The sequence below is a fragment of the Hemitrygon akajei genome, chromosome 13, assembly GCF_048418815.1.
Source record: "Hemitrygon akajei chromosome 13, sHemAka1.3, whole genome shotgun sequence".
NCBI classification, from domain to species: Eukaryota; Metazoa; Chordata; class Chondrichthyes; order Myliobatiformes; family Dasyatidae; genus Hemitrygon; species Hemitrygon akajei.
In genome coordinates, this window is record NC_133136.1 from 45843706 (window position 1) to 45869593 (window position 25888).

Consider the following 25888-nt stretch of genomic DNA (forward strand, 5'->3'; position numbering starts at 1 on the left):
ATCCAGGCCATGATCTGTGAGCATCAACATTACCTGCTGCACTACGATAATGCCCATAGTGATACATTTGAAAAGGAAGTACAGGGTGAAAATAGACAGAAAAATGGGAGAAGAGTAAATTAATGCAGATTTTTAGATAAATTACCATGACAACTAAATTTTCTGTAGTGGGCCCTAATGCCTCCAAAGACTCTGGCTCGTCTGCAGGTCTCCTATAATGGAAAGCTGTGCCAGCAACTTCAAATTTTCTTGGCCAGTCAATAGTCCAGGCACCGTTTATGTAATATTCATCACCTTCAGATTTCAAAGCTACAAGTAAAAATGTTTCAAATTATTCGTAAAGCAAAACTTTCACAATAAAATAAACAGAAACACAGAAAAGAAAAAAAAACAAATGCATGTGTTTTGTGCGTTATACAAAATATGCTCAACTTAAAATTGCACAAAATGCTGGAAAGCTCAGCAGATCAGACAACATCCATTTAGGGTGCGAAAGATTGGTGGAGTGGTTGGGGGGAGGGAAAAGAGAGAAAGAGAGAGAGGGGGAGGAAGAGAGGGAGGGGGAGGGGGAGAGAAAGGGGGAGGGGTGGGAGCAGGAGAGGGGAGTGGGGCAGGGGAGGGGGAGGGGAGAGGGGACAGATAGATAGATACAGGACAGTCCTGCCTGTGATATTAAAGTGTTTCCAGCATTTTCTATTTATATTTGAGTTTTCCAACATATGATGTCTTGCATTTGATTTTACTGCTTAAAAGTTGTTTCAGCAAATCAGTTTAACATTTTTAAAAATTAGTTTACTTCAAATTTATAAGATTGGTACTCAGTTGTTAATCTTTACAAAGAAAGACTTCCACAAAGTTAAACAAACAACCTATCTCTATATGTACACTCACCAATATAGTTTTTTGACATTGCCAGTTCCTGTATTTCAATATGGACTGAGCCTCTTGGAATCTGAACTACTTCCATGTATCCTGAAAGCATAAAGTTTGAATCCTGAATTAATTCATCTGAGATGAAAGACCAAAAATTTTTTATGATTCCTTTTATTTAAAAAAATATTTCTGTAATTTATTTTCACACATGCCAAATACTAACTGAAATTCGAATTACTATTGTAGCTTACCCTCAGAATTTGATCTGAATGCTGTTCTAATGTTAAAACAACTAAGAACAGCGACAAAATAAGCCAAACATCCTTTAGAGATATTACCTCAATGTAGTCAGTGCTCGTATCCTTCCATTAAATGAATTTTTAATTACTAATCTACATCAAACTGTTTTCTTCAGCTTCTTCCCAACGACACCCTTCATCTCTGTGATGAAGTAAACCTTTTCCAAATGGCTAATGTACCTTTCAGTCATAATAATGGTCCTATTCTGATAGAGGGTCATCCACCTTAAATGTTGACTCTTTCATTGACTCCAGAGATGGTTTATGTACAGTTTTGTTTTCATAAATTCAATTTAATTTTCTTTATTTTCCTGTAAATGCCTACAAGAAATTGAATCTCATTTTCTTATACGTCAACGAATGTGTCATATGCAATACGTACTTTGACTCTCTAAGTATCTCCTGGCATTCTCTGGTTTTATTTCAGATTTCAAGTACCTGTGAACTTTGCTTTTCTATATGATGGGTCCCTATACTTTATACTCTATACTAGAGGTTGAATTTCTAGCACCTCAATCCATTTTAAATGGATAATGTTAGCACCTGAAGGCAAGTTGAAAAAGTCAGACAGTATGACATTAAGTAAACGTCCAAGACATTTTTTGGCAGAAATGGATATCTGGGGATAGGCAAGAACACAGAGTTCAGTAAATAATTGCATTAACCATAAACTTATCAAATTGTAGAGAAGGCTTAAAGAGTCATCTGGTCTACATCTGCTTCTGGTCTATATATTAGTATGAGTCAATGTTTTTTGAATGACTCTTTTAAGAATTATTAGTTAGGTTACAATGCCTGCTGCAACAAAGCAGAACCTGTTTAAAAAAATGTTTCACCCTTATGCCCTTGAATTTGTTATTTAAGAGACCATCTAATAATTTTATAAACCTATCAGCTATCCCCTCAGAGAAGCAATCCATTTGTCCAGCTTCTCCTTTTAGCACAAATCCTCTCATCCAAGCAGTATCCTTAGTGAACCAGGTTTGGGGGAGTAATTTAGGATCAAGATAAGGAGGAACTGCTTTTCCCAGAGAGTACTGCACCTGTGAAATTCTCTGCCCAGGGAAGCTGTGGAGATTACCACATTAGATATATTTAAGATATAGTTGGAGAGATTTTTGCATAGTATAGGAATTAAAAGTTATGGGGAAAAGGTGGAGCACTGAGCCCACAGCCAGATCAGCCATGATCTTATTGAATGACAGAGCAGGCTACACGGGCCAGAGAGCCTTCTTCTTCTCCTGTTTCTTGTATCCATATGACTTAACAGCGACTTCACGATGTAACATGTTGCTGGCACACTTTAGCTAAGACAAATCACAATATACAATTCCATGATTTTACAAAGAAGCGAAATGCACCATTGTTACTTGAATGTCTTCCTATTTTTTTCCTTAGTTCTACTCCTGGAGAAACATCTACTGCACCAGCCCTAAAAGTTCCCCATGTCTCTGTTTGCCTCCACAAATGACAAAACTAAATCATTGCTAATAAGGCATGATACGGGTACTACAGCGATATATACTTAGAATTACCATAACTTGAACAAAAGATGAGCAATTTTAATAATTTTTACCACAAGCTTCATATATTTCTGCATCATGTATTATCTATGATATCTTTAGTATATTCCAACTCCACTGAGACAGTTAATATTCCAGATCTACACGTGAGTTTCAACTAAACAAATATTTCCAAACACTGAGCATTAGATTTATTTAAGTCACAGCCTTGGTTAATAATTTCTCAAAAAATCTAATTTTACTAGATAATCTTACAGTGCTCTTTACACTTCTCTGAGCACAATATTCGTAAGTAGATTAGGTGATAAGCTTGTTCCAGTTTTTATTATTAAACTAGATAATTAAAAATAAATCTACTTGGTATTAATTACTCATTTTTTCTTGTTTTCTGACTAACTATGTTTTAAAGGACTTCAATTGCATCTGCTAGGAGGACAAAGTTGTTTGCATAGCCAAGATAATTAGTCACTCAGCCAGCAATTATTACACTCCACCATCAGATATTTGTAATAAAAGTTTCAAAATATGTTGGACAGGCCTGGGTTCTTTATGAAGACTTATCTCAATTGTTTAAAAATCACTGACTGTTTTCCAGTTGCTTTCACTGCACACTTCTCAGTGTATAGTGAAAAACTGTAAAGGACTGATGGTATGAGACGCAAAGCACACCTGATTTCTCAAAGCAAGTGATGTCACTAGAGTCTACCTTAGAAGTCAGGGCAGCATCCTTTCTGGATTATAAATTTAAGAAAAGGTAAAGAATATCAATATTTTTTTACAGAAAGCTTTGTTTATTTCTGCATCACGTTTCAAATGCTGTTTTAATCATTTCAACTCTGCTCAGCCAGCTATTATTCTAGCTTTGTAATTGTGTACATATTTCAGACAACAAATATCTCAAAATCTGAGAGTTACAGATATATTTAGGTCTCAGTTTCGGTTAATAATTTCTTGACAATGCACAGGACTGAAAAAGCTGCAGAGGGTTGTAAACTCAGCCAGCCAGTCAGCCTTCCCGATTTCAAGGACAACTTCAAAAGGCGGTGCCTTAGGAAGACATAATTAAGGACCCTCCCAATTCAGGACATGCACTTTTATCAATACTACTGTAAGGGAGGAAGTACAGGCATCTGAGGAAGCACTCTCAACTTTTTAGGAACAATTTCTTCCTTTCCGCTGTCAGATTTCAGAATTGTCCATGAACCATAAACTATGACTGGCAGGAGGCCAGTTAATGATCTGAATGACAAAATTAATGGCTTTGTGGCCAAGTCTGTGGACAAGTGTTGAGGAAGCAGGGAGTCTGCAGAAAGACTTAAGACAGACTGGGAGAATAGGCAAATAAGTGGCAAATGTAATGTGCATTAAGTGTAGGGTTATGCACTTTGATAGAAAGACTAAAGAAATAGACTATTTTCTAAACAGGGAGAAAATTCAAAAATCAGAGGTGCAAAGGGACTTGGGAATCCTCATGCAGGATTCCCAAGGAATGAAAGTATTAATGTATGAGGAGTGGTTGATGACTCTGGGCCTGTACTTACTGGAGTTTAGAAGAACAAGAGGTGTCTCATTAAAATCTATTGAATATTTGATAGAGTGAATGTAGAGAGGAATTTTCCTGTAGTGGGTGAGTCTAGAACCAGAGGGCATAGATACAGAACATAAGGTCGCCCTTTAAAGCAGTGATGAGGAGGAACCTCTTTAGTCTGAGGGTGGTGAATCTGTGGAGGCCAAGTCATTGGGGTATACTTAAAGTGGTGGATGAAAGGTTCTTGATTAGTAAGGCTGTCAAAGGTTACAGGGAGATGACAGAAAAATAAAGTTGAGAGGCATAATAAATTTGCCACGATGGAATGGCAGAGCAGACCCGATGGGTTGAATGGTCTATTTCTACTCCTGTGTCTTATGGTCTAATACAGTACTTACTTTTTTATTGTATAGTAATTTTATATGCATTGCACTGCACTGTGCTACAAATCAGCAAATTTCATGAAACATGTCAGTGATGATTCTGTTGTTTCACGTTCCAGCGACTTGTGTCAGATGCCGATTAGAATTTACATGCTGTCTCTGTGACTGCACAAGTTTTGCCAGGGTGCTGCAATTTCCAATCACGTTCCAAGATGTACTGATTGGCTACTATAAATGATCCTGAGTGTAAGTAAGTGGCTGAAGACTCAAAGGAGACTTAACAAGCATGCAAGAGGCTATAAGCTACAATGTTATAAGGAAACAAGAGCGAGAATAGACATGGTTTTCCTCTGCTGGGTGCCAGCATGACCTCAATGGGCTGAATAACCACCTTCTGTATCATAGTGAGTAAATTAATTCAAATGTCGCTATTATGGTGCAGTTCCCTAAAAATCAATTCCATTTTGATAAAAAAAACATAATAAAAACTGGGAACATAACCATGTACATTGCAAAGTTTGCAATCTTTCTTACAGGTCTGACTGCTGATGCACAGAGAACCCATTAGCTATGTAATGGTGTCAATTGATAGGCAGCACACAATTGAACACCTAGATCCACAACTTTCATTCATGTTTGTTTAGCCCATGCATTTCACTTGGGGCCCAAGTAGCAGATATCTGTGCCTCTGTGGCTTGTTTTATTAGTACACAAAGGACCACATGAGCATATCCAAATCTGGCATCAGGATCCTGAATCCATCTACCCTTCAAACACTTTCACACCCAATCCTGGTACTGAGCACTATGCCTCCATATATGTGTTAACCTTAAGCTACTCCTTCGTCCACACAAAATCAGTCACTTTCCACATCATACATCCTCCCTGTAGACTTTCTCAGTGCCCTCCATTCAGTTGTTCACCTCCACAAACACCTATCCTCTCATCATCTCTTCATTTCTCATGATGATCTTGTCAAATCCTTCATTATCTGCTTTAATCATTTTGTAGCTCCCACCCTACCCACACTTATTTCTATACTGTAATACCCCTTGGTCAACCCTGATCACTTGCACAATCCATTCTTGCTAATCACTTTCCATCAACACTATTACCCCCGCCTGCATTATTCTTCTAAAGGGGCATAATTAGTAAAAGAAAAAAAAATGGCAGGTTGCATAGGGGCACTTTAATAAGTCTGCACAGAAACTTGAGCAATGTTCACCTGAATTGCCATAAATATGTCTAAATGCACAACATAATCATTTCATAGTGGCTCAGAACATTATTTAGGGCTGGCATAGATATGATGGATCAAATAGCTCCTACTATGAAATAATTTCTGTGATTCATAAAGAACAACATAGATAGGAAATAAACCTTTGTCCAGCTAATTTAATGTTCTTTTTCCTGGATTCATTTGGAGGCTTGGTTATAATAGATTCATGATCTACAGTCAGAAATTGACTAAGAAATTGAAAGATATTAGTACTTAGAGGAACTTTGTACAAAAATCATTGTGTAGGTAAAAAACTAACAATTAAGAAGATAGATAGATTCTGGCCTCTATTGCAAGAGGATCTGAATAGCAGTAAAGATGTCTCAGTGCAGTTATATAAATCCCTAGACGACTGTTTGCTGGTCTGATCTTCCTGCCTAATGAATGAGATAGTTATGATGGGGATTATGCAATGAAGTTTCACTAGATGGATTCCTGATGGCAGATTTGTCCCTCAAGGATGAAATTAAGGAACCTGTCTTCAAACAAACGCAAGGTGAACTCATTGAAACAAGCAACATCCTTGTGTGATTTAACTGATAAAAGATACGAAGATGGCGGTTTCCTTGACTGCAGAAGTTGGAACTAGGAGCCAGTATCTCAAAATAAGAGAGTTACCATTCTGGACAGAAATATTTTCTTTGGAATTCTACCAAAAAGTGGTTTGGGGGCCCAGTCGTTGAATACAATGAAAATAGTGGCTGATATATAGTTGGATATTAAGGCGAAATGTTGCTGAGGTAATCACTCAGCCATGATCTTATAGAAATGTTGGAGTTGGCATGAAGGACTGAATGACCTGCTCCTTTGTCTATTTCTTATATTTTTATGACCAGAAAAGGATGGCAGAATTTCCTCCCATAAGATCATGAGTAAACAGAGGGGTTTTATGGCCATCTAATGGATTTATTATTACATTAGTTTGGCTAATATTTTTTTTAATTTTCCAGATTTATTTAACTAGATGGATTTGAAATCCATCTAGCTTTGATGGGATTGAATTCATGTGTCTGGATGTATAGTCCCAAACTATTCTCATAACAACCACTGTAATAACCTGCTGGGGGATAGTGTATTGAGGAATGTCTTAGGAGGTTACTTGAACACCCAAGGAGTAAAGAGCCAATGTATTTGTTTCACTAGGTATAATTTTATAAGTAAGACTAATCAGGAGTAGTTCCTACTGGTGGACAAGAAAGGATGGAACTATGTTGCAGGTTACTATTTGGTCCAGGTGACAATGAATAGATTAGTATGGTTCTAGTCCAGAAAATGACTTTTGTTACATACTCTGGCAGTGCATGAAATGAGATTGGAAGGACTCAACTCAGATCTCATTAAAACTTTCCTACATATCTCCTAAAACACAGCTGGCTGCACTCTGCTTGCTGACCTATATTGGTCTGGAAATCTTGATTTTACAAACCCCCTCTATGGCCTCATCACTTCCTATCTGAATTTACCAGAATAAGTGCAGTCGTTCCTTGAACTTGGTGTTTGTGAGATTCCGAGATCCCTAAGCACTCTGGTGTTAGGTCTGTGCATTCTTTAAAGTCAGTGGTTTTGGCACCATCTGTTCTCTGAACTCTATTGTGTTGGTGTTATGTGTTGCCTGAATGTGACTTGTGTCAGGACTGTACATTTTCTGATCCCTGTAGTATTCTCATAGCAACTTTTTTCTGAAATAGTGTCACCAGTCAGGATTCTCTGAACTTCAGTGATGATCTTTCTGTTTTCTAGACTTGTTGTTAATCCTGTCTATTCCCCGAACTCCAGTGTTCGTACTGTGTGTTCTCAGAATTTATTAGGACTGCTGTCGTGTGTTGTATGAACTCGATGTTTGCACCTATACCCATTCCCTGAACTTCATACTTGTCGCATTGTGTATTCTCTGAATATGAACTTGATAGTAGTGGAGCCGTGAGTTCTCTAAAATAAACAGTGTTAGTGCTATTACTTCTCTGATCTCAGCAGCCTGCCTGATAATGGCCAGAACATATTATGCATAGCATGAACTTGTATTACACTACCACAAACCATATCAAATTATGCATACCAGACAAATGCTGGCTGAGTACTGCAGTTTCATACTTTAAACTAGTAAAAAAAAGGAATTCAGATACTTGCACCACAATGATGTTAAAAAGGGAGATGAATACTTAAATTGTTTACATAAAAATAAATGAAGTACAGAATCCAAAAGGAACTGATTAGGTGTAATGATAAGAGGACACAAGGGTGTTTCTAATTTGGACCTGCTGAAAGGTTATCTCCATTCTTATGATATTTTGAAACTTTGGCAAGTTTTACAACATAATCTATAGGTGGCTGGGCAGGACTAAAATTTTAAACCTGAATCACAGTTGTAAGTTACTTGCACGCAAGTTCTGTTTCACCCAGTTAGAGTGGGCATCTAAAATGGACAACTGAAAAGCATTAGAATATTGTCAAATTGCAACTGCTCTTCATATATAAAAATATTTATCACTTTATCTGCTTCTATTCCACATCCTCCAAGAGAAATAAAACAAGTTATAAAAAACTTGTGAATGAATAAAAAATGTAATATACTAAGCAAAAACATGCCACGCAAGAATAATGACTTGATTGAATGTCCAACTGGTCCAATTTCAGAGAAAATTTAGGTAATTTGCCACATTACAAATACTTTCTTTTAATTAATAAAATGACCTCACTAACATAAATGATTTAAATCTAAGGAAAATAATCACCTTTGCTGTTATCCAAGAACAAAAGTTATCGCTATGGTTTACTTTATCGGCAGAATTGAATTAACGTACCCCTACCTCCACGAGGCAGGGAATCATTGAATAAACCTTCTGTTGCTTCACATGTGCTTCCATCACCCCCGCAAACACGACATCTGTCTTCTTTTGCATCAGAGCCCAAAATGTGATCACAGCCTACATGCTATAGAGGGAAAGAAACGTTTCAGTTTATACTGCAATACTGATTGAAATAAAGGGAACTATTTACAGAGTGTAATATACTTTTTATATTACAGAATATCAAACATAATCTTTTTTTCTTTAGTTTCAAGAAGTTTAGAAGTTAAATTTCAACTTCTATCAGACAAACTGTATCATTCAGCAGTTAAACCTAATGATTATGTAAATAAATTGACAATTTCAGAGTGAAGGTTTAACCTTTGCCCTTCACTCCTTATGCATACTTGTTTGATAGGGATAAAAAAACAGTTCCCTGTTTTACTAACAGCAATTAAAATGTGACCTTTGCTCATTTGTGCCAAACATGCTAAATCGACTGCTGCAACATTTCTTTCACCAAAATAAATGTTTACAAGAGCATATTTATCAATGTAATAATGTGGGGTTGAATGAAAGAAAGAAGGAACTGGGGTATTTTTGGAATACTTGCTGTAGAATGTGGCTATTAACAGTATTTATTTTGGGGTTTTTTTGTGGCGTCTGCAGGTGTAGTCAATCTTTTAAAATGCCATTCATGGATACACAAGAGATTTACAGAGTTCTTTTTGGGTTGATGGAGGAGCAAGTATGTACAAAGCTCCTGCTGTTTCTGCATTTCTGTGCTCCATAGCGTTTGCAACTGTAGGAACTACCACATTGTTTATTTGGCTGCTTTCTTTTAGTGGAATTCCTTGGTTAGCTTAAATGGGTTAGTCTGAAGAATTAGGACTAGAAATTCAATGCCTGAGTATGTGTGCTAAAAGGGCACTGCCCTGGGGATTTATGCCAGTTTCCTTTGAGACTGCTGCTAGCCATTCTCTTCCACACAAAATGTACAAATACCATGAACACTGCATTACTCATATAATCTCACAAAGGACCCTTCTTGTTCACCTCTTTAAATGCAATATTCCAACACAGTGACAGCAATTTTAGAACCAATACCGTGCATAATAGAGCTAATTTGCAATTATTTTGTCTTTGATTCATGTGTGGTAATGGATGTCTTCCAGTAAGATAATGTGCAGTTAGAAGTAAGGGCTTAAGGTGTGGTTGGAATCTCTGTTACTCCAAGAAAGGAAAACTCTTACATGTGTGATCAAATACATGATATCATCTGAAAGACTTCCAGAGCTTTCCTCCTTGGCAGAATCCCTAACAGCAGCTAAGTCAGATGTAATCTGCAATTTACCCAGGAGCAGGTCTTCAGCCGTGTTAGAGGGGTGCCCCTGCACATGAGGACCCTACTAATTTTGAAGCATGTTTGTATGATACAATAATCAGAAGTGACATGAATGTGATGCTGCACTATGACAGAGGTTACTTAAGCACACACTTTCGTCTGCTTCTGAAATCATTTGTAGGACTACCACAGCTTGCATGAGATTATGGATGTACTTGTACTTCCATGACAGCATCTAAAACGTTAAAGTACTGTGCTACATGACAGAACACCTTGCCCTTAGCAGTTTAAATACTTTAAAATATGGATGTCAGTGGGTTGAGACTCTTTAAACTTGAGAGTGAACTTAGTTGCATTATAGCAAATTCATTTGTTTAGCTCTTTCCCAGGATGGTGCATGCCCAGTAAAAATGGAAGACATAGACTTTTTTTCAAGGTGGCATATAGCTGCTATCTCCATTGAGGCTGCAGCTCAGGCTTGGTTTTCTTAGATTGATTGGGATGCTTTTGGGAACAGAGAGGGGAGTTGGGTCAGGGTAGGGTTTAGGGACAAGCTGAAGTCTAAGCTTCCGCTCTGCGTACGAAGGTTAGCAGAGAGGATGCAATCGGTTGTCTGATGATGATGGTTAGGGTCTTGTCATTGGCATGTCCTACGTTTGGGCCCTCACCCAAGGTCCTCACTCGTCATTATTTTCAAGTCTGGCTCAATACCCGAAGGTCGATCAGAGGTCCAGATTAAAGCCCAAAGGTCAATCTTAGGTCCAGATCGAAGCCCAAAGGTTGATTGGAAGTCTAGAAGTCAAGGCCTGATGGCTGGAACCTAGGTCTACAAATTTCTGGGAATCCACTGGGCAAGTTAGAGTGCAGTATCTGCGAAAGCGCAAGTTGACTAGAGGCCCTTCATGGGGTTAGGGGACCATGTATGAGCATTAGGCAGCAATGGGGCTTGTTTTGCTGCTGTTGCTTGGTATGTTCTATTTTGTTGTTTTCTTTGTTGTTCTGCTGAACATTGTGACATACTAACGACACATTGTTTTGATGTAGTGTATATGCAATAAATCAATCTAAACCCGAAATCTGAGAAAATCCGACTGAAAACGTGATGAACTCCACCACTGTTGAGTAAAATATAAACATTTACAGAAAACTGAGGATAAGTTATCTCTTTTCACTATAGACCCCAAAATTTAGAGATATTCATGCACTAATCCACAAAATCATTTAGAAGCAAATCTCAACATCATGTTGTCATTGGTACAAGTAAAACGTATTAACCAGTGTCCATGTACCTTCATCTTCCTTTGCTATTCTTATTTGTCCAAGTGATGAACTCAATGGGTAACAGGATATTCCTAAGCAATATGTCTAACAGATGTGAGCACTGGGTCACATGGTTCAATATTACTCTTTAGGTACAACCTTGAACCTAATTTTTCCTTAAAGTTTTACCTTAATTAGTGTTCCAATTATTCTACCTCATGCAAGTGCTTGATTATGTTAAGCACAGAGAGAAATACTTCTCACTATATATTCTGTCACTCTTTTTATGTGTTCATGATCAAAATACTTTTCTATAATCCTGTTCCCTCATAGCCATAAATGGGCAAATCAATAGTAGGTGGTGATACACTGCATTAACATGGATACCTCACAAGCACATCCTTCTTCATCATTAGCAGTACCTACAGGAAGTGTTACCTAGAGAAGGCAACATCTATCATCAAAGATTCTCACCATCTGGGCCATTAAGAAATGGTTGATTTATTTAACTGATGTCCTCTTCTCACAGCTACCATTGGGCAGTAAATATCAAAGCCTTGAGTCTCACTCGGTTCAAATACAGTGATTTCCCCTCAACTATCCTGTTCTTGAACTAACCAGCAAATCTCAAATAATATGACCACTTTGATCACTTTGCATTAAAATTAGTGTTTTGCTCTAATTGTGCTTGTTCCTGTAATAACTTTATAATTTGTGTTTAAACTATGTTCTTCTTCTGAATGATGCTTTAGAAATGCTGTGTGCCTGTGATGCTACAAGCAAGTTTTTCATTGTACCTGGGCTTTGACAATAAACTGACTTGGACTACATCAATAGCTGCACACTCATTTTCCATTTTAAAGGATATGACCAAAAGTAAAGGCCAAACTCAGGCAAGATAACTTAAACCACTAAAAGGAAGAATAAGCCAGCAATTGTGCAATTTACTATTGAAAACTAGGTCTGTTAAAGTTAAGAAATTGCTGTATTCAACTTATCTGAAAAGTAGATGACACATTAAAAGTACTATTCAGTCTAATGTATTTACTTGTCTCTCTGAAAAAGCTACAAAGTCTTTCTCTGGAGATTGCTACATAAACTTAGAATATTTCCTTTAATTATCAATCCAGTTTCCCTTTTAGATGTTATTCCTTATTTATCTACTGAAAATACCATAACAATTTTGAATTTTATTAGATGTGCTCGCTGCTTGCTGTCTATTAATGAAAACTTTGTAGTTTTCTTTGATAAAATTTCTTAGAAGTTAAAGTATGACTTTATTTTTTAACAAAGAGAAATAATTTTAAGTTCATGGGCTGGGCATAATATTTTCTCATAGCTTTTCATGAAATACTTAAAATACATGAAGAACTGGGTGGTTTAATAATAAAATATAAGGAACCTTGCATTCTCCATTAATACATATGTCCAGTGAGTCTGCATGACAGCGAGTTCCATCAATGACTGCAGGAGATCGTTCAGTGTAAAAGTTATATCCTTCAGCCAAGCAGTTCAAAGCACATGGCTTAACACCACCTGTCGAATGAACACAAATAGTTAAATGCAAATGAAAAGGTGCAGAACTGTAATGTTTCTAAAGGTAAAAATTCGGATGAGCAACATTTCATAGAATATATTCGGCTTTAAGCTTCTGAGTTTATTAATTTCCCTATAATAAGAAAATTAAAACATGGTTACCTATTCTATCTGTAATTTTCTTCTACCTGCCTTGGAATCCATGATTGATACTAGGATCTAACTACAACAGCAGTGTCATTTTCCTAATCTCCTATCCACATAACCTTTCATCACTTGCCAACCTAGTCAACCACTGAAATATTTAAACTTCTGGCAAGGGGAGGACTATAAGCAGTTGAAGACAAGAAGTACATCAGACAGGATGTACATCAGGCAGCTGGTGTCTAACAATTCACTGACATTAAGTGTTTAAAGGAATTTTATCCTAAGATGGGATGTGGAAATGCTTCTAAAGAAAGACATTTCCAACATTTCCTGTCAATCATAGACAAGTGACTTAAGTTTTATATCCATAGTAACTCATTGCTTGTTACTAATATTAAACGAAATTAAGAATTAAGGAACGGCGTCTTTGATTTTATCAGCATTTACAGATGTAAATAGAGAGTAGAATGACATAGAACTTCAAAGCTACAGCAACAGAATAAGGAATGTTTATTTCTGTGCTTCTTATCTTTGTTGGTACAGGAATCCAGTAACAAGGAAGGGAAATAAATGGTTAATTGCCTTCACATTTCATCCTAGGATCAATTACAGATTAGGGCTGTCAGAGAACTAACAGTGACTTATCCCATGGTTACTTCCCATTGGTCAAGGCAGAGTGCTAAGGGAAAAGGAAAAATAGTCAGACAGATGGAAAACAAAAACCAAAATGGCGACCCATCACACTAACCTCCAGTGTATGGCTTCCAGTTGTAATACTTCCCACGGAAAGGTAAATTATCAAAGTCTGCACACTGCTTTTCACGAAAGTCACGTGATCCAATTGGACAAGGCTAAACAGAACATTGGGGGCAGAAAAAAGTCACTTTATTTTGTCCATTTTTTTGTTTCTGACAGAATTTTACTCACAAGAAAAATACATTTTTGTCATCGCCTGCTGCAGGAATTGAATGTCAATTACCACTGAATGGACATCTTATAAATACAGAAACTCTTTTTCTACAAAAATGAAAAAGTCTTTTGAAATGTAGCCATGCGCTGTATTAGAACTTCTTAAGTTTAGCTTTAAACACATGTAACCAAATCACTATAAATATATTAGTATGGTATCTAACTTAAAAATCAAATTGTAGAGGAGTATTTATTAATGTTGAAACCAGAAGCAGAACGATGCAAACTTATCTATCCCTAATAAATTGTCTGTCATGATGACTTCATTGCAAAACATATAATGTCTTATTATTGCAACCAGTTTACTTTTGAGTTTGTCCACTATTGATAACAGTCAAACAGGAACACTTTAGCAAATCACAATCAACAGTCTTCTTTGACAATTGATTTTAAATATTAGAGAATTGTCAAGGTATCTGCATAGTATTTGCTATAAGAATCAACATGAAGTGAATTACGCAATTTCTATTACTTTTGTTGTTGAATCCAAACCAGTTATTTGTTTCTGTTTTTAGTAGTAGCACTATATACATCAGATTTGAACACAGGACATAGAACAATACAGCACAGTAGAGGCTCTTTGCCCCATGATGTTGTGCCAACATTTTAACCTATTCTAAGATCTCTCCTACACAGGCCTCCATTTACCTTTCATCCATGTGTCCCTGATGTTCTGTTTCTGCCACCATCCCTGGCAGCGCTTTGCATGCACCCACCACTCTTTGTATAAAATACCTACCTCTGACATCCTTCTATACATTCCTCCAATCTCCTTAAAATTACACCTCCACCCCTCCCTGTATTAGCCATTTCTATCCTGAGAAAAAGATGCTAGCTGTCCACTCTATCAATGCCTCTTACCGTTATTTAAATCTCTTATATTATTTAATCTATTATAGTCGTCATTCTCAGTTTCATTTAAAAATTATAAAAAAGATTTTATAACCTGTCTAGTGAAAGGGCATCAGGACATTCTGGAGTAAGAACTCAAGTAAATAATGTACATATCTGGAGTAAGGACTAGAGTAAATGATACACAGCCTGATGGTTTGAACTTCATCACAGCCTAACACAATATTTCTGTGAAATGACTTTGCATGGAAACATTATACATTGATTGCTTTATTGTTGAATGTAACGACTGGGATGGCACAATGGTGCAGCTTGTACAGTCCTTGTCTCACAGGTCCAGCAACCTAGGATCAAGCCTAACCTCTGATGCAATCTGTGCACAACTTGCACTTTTTCCTCTGTTGCTTGTGGGTTTTCTCAGAATCCTCCAATTTCTTCTCAAATCCCAAAAGTGTGCTGTTTGGTAGGTTAATATGCCACTGCAGTGTGTAGATGAGTGCTGGAATCCAGAGTAGCAATAGGAATATGGGCTAGGGTACAACAGTGTTAAAATGGGTGCTTGCTTCTTGCTTCCTCCCCCACCCACTTTCTGGCTTATACCATTTCCCTTCCCTCCACCTTCTTGTTCTGGCTTCATCCCCCTTCCTTTCTGTTCTGCTGGGGGAAGGGGGGTCTTGGCCTCAGGTGTTGACTGTGTATTCATTTCCATGGATGCTGAGTTTCTCCAGTTTTTTTTATGTGTTGCTGTGGATTCCAGCTTCTGCAGAATCTTGTATCTATATTTATTGTATTTTTTAGTATTATGTTCTTTATATTATTGTGATTTTTTTGTGCTTCATCGGATCTGGAATAATAATTATTTCATTCTACTTTACACCGTGTACTGGAAATGACATGAAGCAATCTTGAATCGTGATGGTTAGCATGGACTTGGTAAGTTGAAGAGCGTGTTTCCGTGCTGTATTCCGATCTATAAATATATTGACGTTGACAATCCCAGTGGTTAACATCCAGGGGTAAGTGACAGGATACATCTGCTCAGAGCTATTGATGCTGACCTGCAAAAGTTAATGGCTACGTAACGATCTCAACTGGACAAGTGCTGATTCCAGTTGCAGCAAAATTCAGGTTTAACCCCAGGAGATTCTGCAGATGCTAGAAATATAGAGCAACATTCACAAAATACTGGAGCAACTCAGCAAGTTTGGCAGCAGCTATGTAGGGGAATAAAATGTCAATATTTCAGGTTGAGGCTCCTTATGAACTCTGAAAGGACTTCAGCCAGAAACATCAACAGTTTCATAGAAGCCACAGATGCAGAATTTCTCCAGCATTTTGCGAGAATAAAACTCTAAGGAGCTAGCCAGATGAAGGGATCGTAACAGAATCAGTCAAGTCTGCTGCCACAACCATCCAAATATTCTTTTTGCACCCTATAAACACAAGAATAAGGTTAAGATGGATTCATTAGTTGGAGAATTGGGTTCAAGAGCCACGAGGTAATGTTACAGTTTTATAAAACACTGCTTTTGCACTGATGGAATATTGTCTCCATTTCTTGTGGTCTCATTATAGGAAGGATGTAGAAGCTTTAGACGTATTTACCAGAATACTGCATGGATTAGAAAACATGTCTGATGAAGAAAAGCTCGGGCTTTCCTCTTTGGAGAAAAGGAAGATGAGAGGAAACTTGATAAAAGAGTACAAGATGATAAGAAGCAGAGATTCAGTCTAAGGTCAGAGGCATTTTTCCAGAGCAGAAATGGTTAATACCAGGAGGCATAATTTTAAGGTGATTGCAGAAAAGTATAGGACGGATATCAGAAGTACTTTTTTTTTTACACAGAGACTGGTGGGTACATGGAAGACCCTGCCAGGGGTGGTGGTTGAGTCAGATACATTTGGGTTACTTAAGAAACTCTTAGATAGGCACGTGGATAATAGAAAAACAGAAGGGTATGTAGGAGGGAAGGTTAGATTGATCTTCAAGTAGTTTAAAAGTAATTTAAGTATCTGGGGCTGAAGGGTAGTGTTCTGTGTTCTAACTTCCTGGATTGCTCCATTCTCTACTACTGGCCTTTCTCGTGGGTGGGTAGAGGATACTTCAAAAACAGCCTCAAAGATACTTTGGAATAAGGCAGGAACCTTAATTGCAACTGTGTCCAGTTAATTTGCAGCAATCAGTATCTCCCCCCCCCCCACCCCTTACTTCTACCTCACCCCACCAAGAGGCATTTGATGGCGCTATGGTGGGACGGCACTAGAGACCTTCTGTTTTTTTTAGTTTTATTAATTATTTGTAGACAATTATGTAAATCAATTTAGGTTTACTTAACTTGGGCCACAAGACGAGCACTGGAAATGCAAATAGACCAGGTATGGTATGTTTGTACAGATGAGTGATCTGCCACATCGAGAAACTGAAATTTCTGTATGGTAGAGAGTCCTTGGCTCCACCTTTTCACAGACTCTGGTACTGTTCAAGACACTGGAATTGTCTTCAACAGATACCCAGAGAGTGTTTGTGTCCAAAGTAAAATTAATCAACTTTTTCTGCAGACTCCCTTCTGCACATGCTGATTTTAATGTACATTTTCAAACATTACAGTGCTGCTTTACAGGACGTTGGTAATAAATCTACAAAAAGACATGTTCTCCAAACTGCTGCCTGACATGAATGCTTCCACCACACTAGGCCAAATCTACATATCAAATTGAGTTTCTAAATTATTCACAATTTTGAAAAAAAAACTGGAAAAAACATTTCATTCCAATGAGTCACTTTCACTGTTTATAAGCAGCAGATAATGCAGAAATACTGTATATTGGCAGAAATATGAAGGTTTTGTGGCCAAGTTTGCAGACCATCAAAGATAAATGGAGGGGCAGGCAGTGTTGAGGAAGCAGGGTATATGCAGAAGGACTTAGACAGTTTAGGAGAATGGGCAAAGAAGTGGCAGATGGAATATAGTGTAGGGATTTGGATGTGTACAGTCATGCAGTTTGGTAGAATGAATAAAGGAGTAGACTATTTTCTACACAGGGAGAAAATTCGAAAATCAGAGGTGAAAAGGGACAGGAGTCCTTGTGCAGGATTGAGTCCGTGATAAGGAAAGTAAATGCAATGCTGGCATTCATATGGCTAACACGCGGGGGCATAGTTTTAGGGTACCGAGGGGATGCAGGGGTAAGTTTTTCACACAGACAGTGGTGGGTGCGTGGAATGCACTGCCGGCGGTGGTGGTGGAGGCCGATACCACAGAGTCTTTCTTTTTTATTCATTTGAGCAATTGTCAGCTAAATATAGCTTACCCAAAACTTTTTTAGATATTTACAAATCAGAGACTTTTAAGATCTCAATTATGCACATGTCCTATAAGCTCAGATAAGAACTGACTAGATGTAATTTATAGTTTGACACCTTTTCATGATGGTTCAATATCTAATATTTATGGTATGTTACTGGAGACGAGGAATGTTCCTTTATACAAAATTAAGAATCTCTGGGAACAAGATTTACAGACATCAGTATCTGAGAAAACATGGAATGAAATTGTTAAACTGGTCAATACTCCATCGCTGTGTGCTCGTCATTCCCTCATACAATTTAAGCTGGTACATAGAGCTCATATGACAAAGGATAAGCTATCTTGTTTTTATTCGGATATATCTCCCTACTGTGACAGATGTAATAATGGAGAAGCTTCATTAATTCATACGTTTTGAAATTGTCCGAATCTTGAAAAATATTGGAAGAATGTTTTTCAAACTTTTTCCTTATTTTTTAAAGTCAGTTTTAAGCCTAACCCTCTGACGGCCCTATTCGGTATTGTTGCAGGACAAGATAGTAAGCTGAAGGCATCTGATTTACATACTTTGGCCTTTAGCTCTCTTATAGCTAGGAGGACGCTTTTGTTTAAATGGAAAGATGTTTTTCCTCCTGCTCATGCTCAATGGTTATGCGACATTATGTCATGTTTAGATTTAGAGAAGATTCATTGTTCAATTTCTGAATCTCGTCAAGACTTTCAAACATTGTGGGGACCTTTTCTGAATTATTTTCAAAACCTTCAATTTGTTGCTTAAACTCAGATGTTGGCTATTATTAATTTTTATTATATGAGAAGGTATTTTACCATCTTTTCTCCTTAATAAACAGCTTCGGTCTTGGTAGGGGTTAAAAAAATGCGCTAGGGAAATTCGAGGCAGCTTCTAGAGTAGGTTACATGGTTGCCACAACATTGTGGTCCGAAGGGCCTGTAAATGTGCTGTAAATTTATGTTTCTATGTTTCATTTCGGGAGGACTAGAATATAAAAGCAAAGATGTAATGATGAGGTTTTAGAAGACATTGGGCAGACAAAATTTGGAGTATCGTGAGCAATTTTGGACCCCTTATCCAAGAAAAGATGTGCTGGTGTTGGAGAGTCTCCAGAGGGGGTTCACAAGAACGATTCCATGAAATTAAAGGGTTAACATATGAGGAATATTTGATGCTTCTGGGCCTGTACTCACTGGAGTTTAGAAAAATAAGGGGGGAATCTCATTGAAACCTTTTAAATATTGAAAAGCCTAGATAGAATGGATGTGGAGAGTAAGTTTTCTATAGTATGGGAGTCTAGGACTAGAGGGCACAGCCTCAAAATAGAGGAACATCCATTTTGAACAGAGATGAGGAGGAATTTATTCAGCCAGAGGGCAGTGAATCTATGGAATTCATTGCCACAGATGACAGTGGAGGCCAAGCCATTGGGTATTTTTAAAGTGGAGGTTGATAGGTTCTTGATTAGTCAGGGTGTCAAAGGTTACAGGGAGAAGGCAGGAGGATGGATTTGAGAGGATAACGAATCAGCCATGATGGAACGGTGGAGCAGTCTCGACGGGTCGAATGGCCTAATTCTGCTCCTATGTCTTATGATCTTATACAGCTTTTTCTACGATGTGCTTGCAGTGTAATCAATGCAATTACTCAGCAAGAAAATATATTTTACCAAGTTCAATTATGTTTCTACCTCTAATGAATTTTATTTGTTTAAATTTTGTATAATTTAACTATAGTCAGGAAGTGATAACTTTTTAAATATTACACAAAGGAATCATATTACATTGAAATCTTATTCTTTGAAAGGGGACATTTTGTTCAATTGTTGGCTGCTACCTCCCAGTCTTTTGTCATTGTCAGTAAAATGAAATTAAACATAAAACAACAAAACATTCTCTAACATTGTTCAAGTTCCGAACTCAAATTATCTGAGACATTTCAATTCCTTTTTGAACTAGCCTTAAGCATTTTCGGGGAACCTCAAAATTGTTTTACTCTCCTTAAATTACACATCTGTGGCTAATCTACGGATCTATTATGGATTAACAATAGAGTGACAATTTAAGTGTTTGAAGGGTTTAGAGAACATAAAAAACAAGATTGTAGGGGAGAAAAGAAAAATGAAGAAAGCTGTGTTGTTTTATGGTAGACTCTTACAGTCCGGTAAATATTGTTGCCTGCGTTATCACTTTACCCCAAATCACAAAACACGAATAACAAATTTCAAATTGAGCTCTCCAAAAACGTTTCAAGTCTTCTCAATAGTTCAATCATACTTTGAGTTTTTACACAGTCTAGTTAGCAATTTTCATAGGAATAAAGTTATAACAGTTTCTGGTTGTACTATTATTTTTCAGTGAAGGAATCCACAACTGACTGGTTATCATTAAGTGCAGGAACAGGCTGTCTCACGTAAGGTTGCAGCTGGCTGGCTTTTAGGGCTGGGTCTTCGGTGAACAATTTAAATAACCAAAATATAAAAACATTGGCCTATAAATTCGTTCACACAGCCTAATATTTTACTGTACCAGACAAAGGAATTTAATCTGAAGCCCAACTGCTTACAGGACAGGTCACTTTTGGAGAAAATCTCTCAAAATATGGAGAAGAATTGCTTCCACAGAACTTAAAGGGCACCATCCAATGCTGTGGAATCTGGGACACAAACAAGAAAAACCTGCTGATGCTGGAAATCCAAGCAACACACAGAAAATGCTGGAAGAACTCGGCAGACTAGGCAGCATCTATCGAAAGGAGTACAGTCGATGATTTGGGCTGAGACCCTTCAGCAGGGCCATGGAATCTGGACTATGGATCTACCTACAAATGGATCCCCCTTTAAGGCTTTTAAAAATTCTTCCTTGGATCCAAAATATTTTCTTGCTGTATATCTTTCAAGGTTCACACAAGTGACTTCTGGTCCTGACTCCCAGGGTCATAACCTCTGCCAAACACTTACACTAAGTGATGCCCAACATGATCCACTAAATCCCAATTCCAACCCCAATCTCTACCCCACAAATGATTTCTGTTTCCCTTTACTAACTCCACAGCGGTGAGACTAACGGAAGCACAGCCTGGTTGTGCATTTGTATATGCAGACCCTGATTTACAGTATTGCCTGCAGGGAGCCTTCCCACAAAAGGTATGTTGGCCTTGTCCTCACTGAGTATCACTTGTCCTCACTAAGTATCATCGGTTTAAAGCACCTCATGCATTTTTATACAAAAGATAGTGTGAGCGTAAAATTAAATATGCTTTTCTAAAGTCATAAAGAGAAAACAAGAATATAGAAAACAGAAAAACATCAATATAATATCAGATAAGCCAAAATGTAATAGTTTTATATAAATTACTGCTTTGTCAGAACAATTATAAAGTAAAAGTCCCATTGAAACGTTAATAAATCTTTCAGGTGTAGGTTATGACTAGATGCATACACTGTATACCTCCAGAGCATTCTGTATTTAACTTAGATCAACAGTTATTTACTGGGGGGGGGGCATTGGTTCAATAATTGCACAAATAAAAGTTCACATTTCTATCCACTACAATTGCAAGTAAATGATAAAGGCTCTACTTACATCAGTGTTACAAGAGCGATATCGCTTTCTTTCTCCAAGGCAGTACTTCCCTCCACCAGAAGGCCTATTTTACAATTTTAAAAGAAACTATTAGTGAAATGGTACTCTATTTTCCTACACAGAATTGAAAAGCCAACAAAATAGAAACTTAAGATGACCTTAGAATAAAATTAGCAAAGCAATCAATTAAATGAAATACTGAAAATGAAAGGACATTTTTTCACCTTTGCCACAGAAGCAAAATGATCATTGTGGGAACAGAATTTAAAATATCATCTGAATACTGCTAAGTAGAAACTACTTTTGCAAAATAACCATTGGAAATGTTTTATTAACATCTCTTGGAATATTCTACATACACCATCTAAATAAATATGTCTAAAAATTCTTCTGCTGTGACAAGAGCACTAATACACCATTGCACAGTTCTCCCGCACCTGTTTGTGGCAGTGCAATGGGACTGAAGTTCAGCTCACAATCCTAGTGTTTTTACTAGGTCATGCTAGTAAAAGGGAGACTGTATGGATCCTGATACTTTGCTACGATGTTAATGCAACTACTGGTATTTAGCTGTTCAGGAAATACATCAGGACTTGAGTCCCTCTTCACCAAGCCACATCACTGCTGCTGGGAGAGAGGGAGATAGAGATATAAAGGGGAGGAAGCATAACTGATGTTGCTGGACGTACTTTGTGCCAGAAAACTAAATGAAGCAGGCACAGGTATGGTACAAAGTGGATACAACAAAATATAGAGAGAGGTTGAAAGGTATATCAAGGTGACCACTTTCATTTCAAATCACATCTCAAATATGCTGACTTCAGCTTCAGCTCACATTCACCTAGCACCCACTCTATGACGACAAAGGCAGGCACATGCACATCCCTCCAGCTTACATTCAGGGATTGGCAGGTATCTCATGACCCATACATACACACTGAAGCAGGCATGCCTCCAGTTATTATCACCACATACTCAGAAACAGGTAGGCACAATCCCCACACACCTTCCAATAGTCATACGAAGGCTAGGCACAAAGGCCCCAAATTCAGAGACTGGGGGCATGTTTCCATGCACACCTCCCCACTTGGATACAGGCAGGCACATCGTCACACACTCGCTTCACAGAGACAGATGGATGTGCACTCAGACACAAACAGGCACACAGCTACACACATCCCCTTAACCTCACACCAAGATACAAGTGCGCACACACGCACGCACACACACACAGAGTTACACACACACAGTTACACAGAGACCTGCATTCAGCAACAGCAAAGACATGCCTTTAGTGAGTTTTTGGGAGCACTTCTCTGCAGAAAAGAATGCCACCTTCTGATAGCTTCAGCACGAGAAGTCTCATGGAGTTAAAGGGAGAGTCACCGTTGTGCTCACCAAGAGCCCTTGGCCAACAATAGTTAAAGACTGTGACTGCATAATTAAACCTTCACAAGTTGCACACAAGTAAACTTACAGTGGCTTCTTGGTGACAGCGACTGAAGAAAGGACTATTGTTACATGTCAAGAAAGGAGGGAGAACCTAACTCTCCCAAGTGACAGCCCTTGGGGCTGTGCTGTCCATGAAATGAGGCAGGCAAGACAATGACGAGTTATGCAAGCACCTTTGATACCTGAAACTGACTATGAATGGAATACTGGCAAAACCATGTGTGCTCTAAGTCTCACAATCTCTGGAAGAGGAAGAATAGAGAAAGATTCTTTTCACTGGATACAGGGTGTCAGCGACCTTTTCAACATTGCACGGTATGATGGTGGTACACTTGGCTGCAGCAGCCTCTCTAAAGAAAATTGCAATGGTTCACCCTTTATGTCAATTTTTTACAATCGCAAGGCACTGCTGGATATTCAGAATATCAAGTACGGCAGGTCTACCCCACTAGCGGTTTGTTGGATAGCTATGAAGCTAAATTTTTTGTGCACCGTGTTGCAGGCTGCTTCAGCCATCCAGGCAGCGTGCCATCCAACAAACAGTGGAAATGACTGTTTTGGATGTTTTTCTTGTGATCACAAGAACCTGTTGGACATTGGTAATGTAGAATACTATGAGTCCGAGTCACTGGCTTATTGCCAGACTGGTTGTGGGGGAGCTGCATAGCCTAGGTTGTTGTGCGAGCAAGGTCTTCTTGCCTCAGAATTGCCTGTGGCAGTGGCAGGCAAAAGCGACACTGGCTCCATCTGTTTACTACTGGATTCCATGCATGGTTGAGGGCTGGCCCCTCCAATCTGTGCTGGTCTCCAGTGTTTGCTTCCAGGAAAACAAGCTAGAATGCCTTTATCTGTGGCTGCACTTGCATGAAATGAGGAACTGTTGTGACTTGATCTTGCAGAAACATGGTTCCAGGACAACACCTATACACCAACAATCTACAGACCATGACACTCATGGACTTGAGCTACATTATTATTCTATTTGGTATTTATTTTTGAAACTTTGTTTTTGCTATCTATCATAATTATATATGCTGTGTGCAACTGTTGGCACTGTGTACTGTTAAAAGTTCTAAGTACATTTATTATCAAAGCACATACGTATATGTCACATATAGAATCCTGAGAATGATTTCCTTGTGGGTATACTGAATACATCCGTGACTATAATAGAATCAATGAAAGACCGCACCAACAGGGCATACAGCCAGCATGCAAAAGAAACCCTGCAAATACAAAAGGAATGAAAAAAAAGAAATAATAATAATAGTAATGCCTGACTCAGAGTTGGAGATCTCCTCCCAGAAACAGAGGGGTTCCTTGTGGCAATAGAGAACCAAGTGGCGAACACAAGCAAATATCAAAAATACATAATAAAAGACCAACAAATTCAAGATGATAAATGCAGAAAATGACAAAAAAAAACCCAGAAACAATCCAATACATTCCATTGCAGCAGTTTAACTCAATCTGATTACTTACACAGGCACAATCAAATGGCAAACATCATTCACCAAAATCTTGCTTCAAAATACAGACTCATAAAAGGAACTGTACCTTACTATAAATGCAAACCTGATCCAGCTTTAGAGCCAAGAGTCTTACAAATTACTTTATGACTGATCCATTATTACAGATAGGACAGTCCGTAATAACCACCCAGATACAATATTACACCATAAACAAGCAAGAACAATTTACTTAAGAAATATAGCCATTCCAAACACACACAACGTACAGAAATCAATAAGGGAAAAACCATCAGAATATGCTGAACTAAAATAGGAAATCAAAAGACTATGGAACATGAACAAGGTACAGATTGTCCCGATAGTAATATCCACAAATGGGATTATCCCAAGATCACTACACAATAGCATTAAACAATTAGGGCTACACAGCAATATTTATGTAAATTTCCATAAAGCCACAATACTAAACACCACTAGAATAGTCCAAAAGTTCTTAGCAATTGAGAAATGAGTGTGGTAGGCTACACCTGTACCTCAGGTTTTACCAGCTTGAGTTGAGAAATAAAATAAAAATATAATAATAAATAAATAAGAAATAAATATCAAGAACATGAGATGGAGAGTCCTTGAAAGTGGGTCCATAGGATGTGGAAACTGTTCAGTGATAGGGCAAATGAAGTTCAGTGGAGCTGTACCCTCTGGTTCAACAGCCAGATAGTTGAGGGGTAATAACTGTTCCTGAACCTGGGGGTGTTAGTTCTGAGGTTCCAGGCATTGGTGCTTTTATTCCAGGCAGTGATGCAGCCAGTCAATATTCTCTCCACCACACATCTATAGAAGTTTGTCAAAGTTTTAGATGTCATGCCAAACCTTCGCAAAGTTCTAAGGAAGTAGAGGCACTGCCAGGCTTTCTTCAAAATTGCGCTGACATGCTGGGCCTAGGACAGGTTCACTATAATGATAACACAGAGGAATTTAAAGTTGTTGCTCTCTCTACCACTGATCTCCAAATGAGGACTATCTCATGGACTTCTGGTTTCCTCCCCCTGAAGTCAATAATCAGCTCCTTGGTCTCGCTGACATTGACTAAGAGGTTGCTATTGTGGCACCACTGAGCCTGATTTTCAATCTCCCTCCGATGTGCTGATTCATCAGCACCTATGACAGTGGTGTCATCAACAAACTTTAAATATGGCATTGGAACTATAGAGCAGGGGGCTAACTTGTGGTGCACCTGTGTTGTGGAGATTGTGGCGATGTTTGGCCAATCTGAATTGAC

General features: G+C 38.1%; 1 protein-coding gene across 1 annotated transcript in view; it reads right to left on the minus strand.

Annotated features, from left to right (window-relative positions):
- Nucleotides 1-25888, minus strand: part of adamts6 (ADAM metallopeptidase with thrombospondin type 1 motif, 6) — a 256947-nt gene that overhangs the window by 37087 nt on the left and 193972 nt on the right. Inside the window, exons 14-19 of the mRNA XM_073064545.1 lie at nucleotides 21686-21749; nucleotides 13708-13810; nucleotides 12679-12812; nucleotides 8693-8816; nucleotides 892-972; nucleotides 146-309 (exon numbers count right to left, since the gene is read on the minus strand). Coding sequence (XP_072920646.1) covers nucleotides 146-309; nucleotides 892-972; nucleotides 8693-8816; nucleotides 12679-12812; nucleotides 13708-13810; nucleotides 21686-21749 — 670 coding nt within the window. The remainder of the gene's footprint in view (nucleotides 1-145; nucleotides 310-891; nucleotides 973-8692; nucleotides 8817-12678; nucleotides 12813-13707; nucleotides 13811-21685; nucleotides 21750-25888) is intronic.